At 30.5% G+C, this 6749-nt stretch overlaps 1 protein-coding gene across 1 annotated transcript in view; it reads left to right on the top strand.

The window, feature by feature from the left end:
* Positions 1–6749, top strand: part of CngA (Cyclic nucleotide-gated ion channel subunit A) — a 609564-nt gene that overhangs the window by 420883 nt on the left and 181932 nt on the right. The window contains exon 4 of the mRNA XM_067052970.1: positions 5980–6054. Within this exon, the coding sequence (XP_066909071.1) occupies positions 5980–6054 (75 nt within the window). The remainder of the gene's footprint in view (positions 1–5979; positions 6055–6749) is intronic.

Genomic DNA, 6749 nt, shown 5'->3' with positions numbered 1-6749 from the left:
GCTGAAGGCCACATACATTGGTGGCATGATAGCTGTGGGGCTTACAAGAAATGGGGAGAGGCCATTCCGCCTGGTGGTGTGATGACTTCAAGCTCAGAGCTTCAGAGCCCGAAGTCCTTCATTGAAGTCATCAGAATTTCGTTTATTTTCTAGGTTATACTTGTAAGTTTTGTAGATATTGGTTAAATCGAGTTGAAGTTTGTTTACTTGGCCTTCTATTTTTCAGCTACTCAATTGTGTTCAGTATGAAACATTTGAATTAGAACCATTTTTACGAAAACCCGATACCCATCCTTTTCTCACTTCTTCATCAAAATATTGCGAAGTCCTTTCTTTTACTGCCGCATCACAGTTGCTAAATCGTGTAATGTGAGTTCGCTTCAACATCAAGGATATCAATTTATATTAGAAAGTGATTAATGTTTTGACTTTCATGGATATATTAATTAAAGGTCTCGAGACCACTCACATTTAACCATCACGGAGTATTACAGGGTGAGTAGAGCTAGGCAAGAATCGGATAAGAGAATTAGGATGATGAGAAAAGTTTAGATGGAATATCTAAAATTTAGAAGGCCCAAGTATAACGGAGTAAGGTATTGAGTTCGTGATGTTGTTGTACTATTTTTAATATAACACGAAGCATGGGATAGACTTTAGACTCGATGTATTTTTTTTTTTTTATGTTTCAGGGAGTAATAGTTAGCTAATCATTTAAATTTTTTTTAATATCTGTATTGAAATTTACAACTGTACATAATAATACATTCAGTAAAATTGATCCCAGTTATAATGGAGTGAAACAGGCATGTAGAGAAACTGACCTTTGGTAGCACTCAAAGGAAATTTTTACATTAGTAGGTCTCCTGGTCATTTTCATTTCAGGCGCGTCGGAGAATTGTCAGGAATAGAAGAGGAAGAAAAGTTAGAAACTAGGAGGTTTGGGTGGTTAGAAAGTTTATAATGGAAGAAATTATATCTGGTTCGGGCTAGTTCGGTTACATATGGAACATTAAGGTCTTTATATATGACTTTATTCGTGACAAGGTAAGGAGCAAGGAGGATTTCACGAAGGAGGTTGGATTGTAAGGATTGGATACGAGAGGAATTCGAAGGTTTAGTGGAGTCCCAAAGCTAAATTCTGTATGTCCAGATTAACCTTATTACAGTCATGTAGATCAGTCTTTTGTAAAGAATTGGAAGTTTAGACCGTTTAGACACTAGAAAGTAAGTGCTGTAATAATAGAAATTGACTAGCAGTTTCTTGTCTTTTTAGTCTTGTGTGAGGATTCCAGGTTAGTAGTTTGTCCAGATGTAGTCCAAGGTAGCAGATCTGTTCGACGGGGTAAGATCAACATTATTTTGTTAGATTATTGGGATTTATTTTAATCATCTAATTCCGAAACCATTCTTCCAGGGTTGTGATTTGAGATTGGAGAGTTTGGGATGCTATTAAAGAGTTATTTTTAACTGCGAGCACACATGTGTCATCGGCACACGTGATGAGGATAGTGTTAGGATTGGTTGGGATGTCAGCTGTTAAGACAATATAGATGGGACCAAGGAGGCTAACCTAAGGAACACCAGCGGACTGAGAATAGAGGGATGAATAGGAACCGTTTTTGGTTTACTTGTAATAATATATCAGTGAGGAAGGAACGGAGGACGAGAAAGTAAGTAGGATGTTGAAATTTACGAAGTTCATAAAGCAGTCCTGGGTGCCAGACTCGATCAAAGGCCTGTTCTACATCGAAAAAGATTCATGCGCAGTACATTCCGCGCTCCAGAGAAGACGAGACAACGTCCACCACACGATGAAATTGATCATTTGATTAAGAATTATTTTTATAAACAACATTATTTTTATCTGTATACAAACACGGACTAATTGTCCACATTTTTTATGCAAATGCATATATTTCAAAACAATTCTCATTATTTGGCCCACTGGCTACAGCAGCATATAAGCTAAGTTTATACAATTTTGAAATTATTTTTAGAAATGTGACTAAAAGAAAAAACAACTAAAATATAGGTAATTTGAAAATAGTACCTAATGATGCAATAACAGTAGTATATAGACTATATACTACAGACTATTGCAAAATGTAATTATAAAATTCAACTTATGAGGAGAATACTAGTCATAATAATTTAAAGCTATATAATTCTTTATTAAAGCTAATAAATTCCCTTAAACACTTAAGAAGCATGCGCATGGCTAAAAATAAGATTATAATATAACTAAAAGGCTAGGTATATTTAAGTAATACACCTTTATAGCTAGGTTTATTCATCACAGAAAAGTTGATATCAGGACACCCTATGATTACTGTGTGTATTTAGGCTTAAAATGCACATATTATGCTTATTTTAAATTATTTAATTAATTTCAAACGTTATAAAATATTTTAATATTTTTTTTGTTTTATATCAATTAATATTTATAACAATGTTTATAATATTTTTACAATTTTCTAACTGTGCTTTAAATAATGGAAATATTTTTTACTCTAAATAGTAGTTAGTTATCAATATCTAATGCAGGCTTCAGTGTACTAAGAACCGTTTTTATTTTGGTTGTGAATGTACCTCACGAAAAATGTCTAAAAGCTCGGGACCACAGCCAGGAACGTTTTATGTAGTTTGACTCTGCTCCAACTAAAATCATGCCAAAAGCAAATTCTTTTTTTTTTTTTTAAAACATAAAAATCGGGTCACATTGCTTAACATGGGTGATAAAATGATTTTTACTCTTTTTTTTTTCCTGGAAGAGAAAATTACAACTGTATCAACATCTTAAAATATATTGGTATTCAATTACCATTTATAATACCTTTTATGGTATATTATACTGCTTATTATCACACTTTTTTATATCTGATTATATGGCATTGTTTAAATTTTTACTACATATAAATCCAAGCCTTTATTATCACACACGGGTGCAGACCCGTTGACATGACCCATGGTCATTAGATTTTTTACCCATAATTATTTTTAAAAACCCAGTCATGCTTGATCTGGTATTTATTATGGCTTAATATGTTTATTTAACATGTTTTTCTGAGCTTTCATTCCTTTTTTTGTAAGCTTTTATAAAGCTGGCTGAAAGCCTTTTCAACTATTTTCTCAAAAAATACAACTAACGAATTTTTAAACAGAACCTTCGAATTTACTAATATATAGTTAATAATGCTGTCGTTACATAATAATTATTTTTCTGTGTTTCTGGAATTAATATCCATTGACATAACAATTAAATACAATAAAACAGCTCAGTCTGTGATCAATTCTTTTTGATCCTAAAATATACACATGCCTTATCTGACATGTCAAAGAAAAGAAAGTGTATTCCACTTTTTAATATCACGTTATACTGCCTTCCATACTATATGAAATTCAAATATACATAGTAAATATTGAAATCCTTTATTCAGAACATTTTCGAATTCTATTTTGTAATAATAATTAGGCCAAACAGTTTACATTAATTGTTATTTTAATAAAAAGATCATTTTGGCTTTAGATCGATTGAGTGTAGTATGTACTAAGTCATTTTCGTTGATAATAGTGAATGTTCTATGTCCCCCGACAAAACTGTTCTTTTGTATAAAAACCTGAATTTTCCATTTTGAAGTAACATTTTATTTATATTTCGTTGATTTTAATTGTAGTATCTTTTGATTTTTAATTTCAAAAAGTCTCTTTTAATTTGAGGAGCTGATAAGGATGCCGTATTACTAACTCCAAAGACCAGGGTTTGAATCCGCCTGTAGTAGATAATCCTTTATTCTTTACTTATAATTATTTTGTTACTATAGCCATAAGTCAACCCTGTGGGTTCAGGGAGCACTCCGGGGGGTCCATCCAGGCTCTATAAAGTGTGTACCCTTAATCCTTGTATTTTCGTTTTTCAAAAAACCTCCTTACAAAGTACTGAAACCCTGACTCTTCATGGGTTGCAGCGGCAAAAATTTCCATCTTCATTTTCTCTTTTAAGTTACAAACTTAAATTAATTTACTTAAAAAAAAGGATTTATTTACTGACCATAAAATATATTTATTCCCTGATTGGTATTGCTAAATTATATTTTTATCATATTTATGGATGCATAGCTAAAAGATTTTTAAAATATTTCTTTTGATAGTGTAACTAATGAAAAACTTAGATAAATAAATTTATATATACTTTACACTTTCTTGAGACCGATTATTAATGTTTAAATAAAATACATTTTGTCAAATTTTAGTCTCAAACCGATTTATATTTCTTTATAAGTTCGACTATTCGGCCATCCTCAAGGGTAATTACAAACATCCAAACAAAAGTAACTATTTAAATTTAAGTATAAAAGAAAACTAACTATTTTTGAACAACGTGATTATTTTCGTATGGCCTACCATAGATCCTGTTTTCACTACCATAGCACTTACAGTTTCTGAGTCGTCGAAAGCAATAGTCGTGTATTCATTTATATTTAAAAAGTAATTATCAAGTACTGAGTACATTAATTTCAAATCCTTTCAAATATTATGAAATGCCTGTGATTGACCAGTCTTACCAAAAATAAATAAATAGCTAGTTATAGAACTTCCTCTATGAATATCCAGAAACATTAGACATGAATTACACTTCTTTTGCATTTAACGGCTCATATATTGTCTATTGTATGTTTTATTTTATTTTATTGTCAGTAGAATGTTTTAATTTTAATCTTTAATGCAGGTTTATTTTCTTATATGGTCCCATTTATTTTATTTATTCATTTTATAGCTTTCGGTGGCCAGAACCATATTCATCATTTAACAACTCAAAACAAGTTATTATTTCATATTATTAAAAATCTTACAATATTATGTATTTATTAATATTTTATTCATGCAAATTATCCATAGTAAATCATACCTTTGATTTTTGTCCTCCATATTTCAAGATGTTATGAATGCATTAGAATACGTCATAGTCTATTATTTATAAAATAAATTGTTTAAAATTAAAATTATCAGTAAGTCTAGTTCATTTTTTAAAACTCATTTTCTATAATATGATGAAATTTACTCATAGTAGGGACATCAGCGCCAGCAACACATACGTACTAGCTTCATAGACCGTTATGTATCCATTAGCACAATCTACATTTTATTTTTTAACTATTTTGGATTTTATTATTTATAATGATGTGTGGATATTATATATTTTCCCTAACTTTGGTGGTGATACGAGTGGCTAGTGCTTTTTATGTATCATCTTTGGTGATGTTAAGTTCCCCTTACACTTCAGCTTGTAAATATTTTGATTCTGTAGTTCCCAACGGATGGTCCACGGTCCAGAGATGGTCCACCTTTATAGTGGACCGCGAGAGGATCCATCAGCATGTTTTTTATGAGGAATTATTGATAAACTTTTTTTTTTAATATTTTGTTTTTAGATGACATTTAATAGGTAAATATATTATAAAAGTGCCTCAGAACGCACTTTTAACAAACTTAATTTTTAATTATTTTCCAGGAAGGTCCCCTTTGTTACAAGGAAGGAGTGGGGGTGGACCGCGCATGGTTAAATTTCTTGCTTAGTGAATGGTCCCTAGACATCTATGAGTTGGCATCCACTCGTTTTAAATGTAAATGTCGAATCCATTTAAAACAATGATTGATTTTTCTAGAGCGTCCTGTAAACGACAGTCTTCCCTTTCTGCAAGTTTCTATGTCCTAACGAATCCTCTTAATCGTTACTTCTTTTCTGATTTTCACATTCTCTAAAGAATTAAAATTTGACTTCATCAGGTATTTTCTTACTGGACCTATAGTCCCATAGAGCAAACTTGGAAAAACCACTCGTAATTTTCATCAGCCCGAAACCTTGTTTTATCATTACAAATAATACTAAATTAATCAGTATAAAATAAATAATCTATTCACATTTATTTTTAAATAATTAACTTTATCTGTGATATGATTGTTAAATTTTCGTTATAGGTAAGAAGGGACGAGATCTCAGTGACTTCTAGATTCCAACGTGGGCTACGGAGAGTCTTCAGAGCTTTTCGAAGGGTCAGTAATTTTTCACATTGTTAAAATTATTGATTAAGTTTTTAATCATACTTTTTTAAAAGAAAGTTACATATTTTAATAAAAAGAATCCAACTTTTCTGTGGGTACTAAATAATTTATCAGCCATGCTTGTTTTGTTTGGTCTAAGGACATAAAAATAATCAGTAGACAATTAAACTCCGTTTCTTAGTTACTCGCATTAGTGTTCTTTACAGCCACATAACTCTGATTAAATAATATCGAGCATTGAACAACATATATAAATATCGAGGATTAACTTTAAATATGTTTAATTAAAACATTTAATTAACAAAACAATCAAATGTATGCATTAATCAGGGAAAACAATTAAATATCACTGGGGTTTTTCTTATTGATTTTTTTTTATACCAGATCCATGGTTGATATAACCATTACATTATATATATTAACTGTTGATTATTATTATGGAGGGGTATAGTCTCGTACAAAAGACATCCCTAACTATATACTATGTTGTAATTAAAAGATAAAATAAGTAGATAAGAATGATGCTTCTTAATATAAGAGAAACATTAATTAATTAACAAAAGTGAAATTAATAACAAAAAATAATGATATTTGTAGACTTAACAAAACAAACAATTCCCCTCTAATGGTAAAAAAAAACAAGTTAATTTGAAAAAGGGACGAGAGAAGAAACAAAAAAAATAATA

This window comes from Halyomorpha halys, unplaced genomic scaffold, assembly GCF_000696795.3.
Source record: "Halyomorpha halys isolate HHAL.00 unplaced genomic scaffold, Hhal_1.1 Scaffold23.1, whole genome shotgun sequence".
NCBI classification, from domain to species: Eukaryota; Metazoa; Arthropoda; class Insecta; order Hemiptera; family Pentatomidae; genus Halyomorpha; species Halyomorpha halys.
The sequence above is the reverse complement of the archived record's forward strand: the minus strand, read 5'-3'. Positions and strand labels throughout refer to the sequence as shown.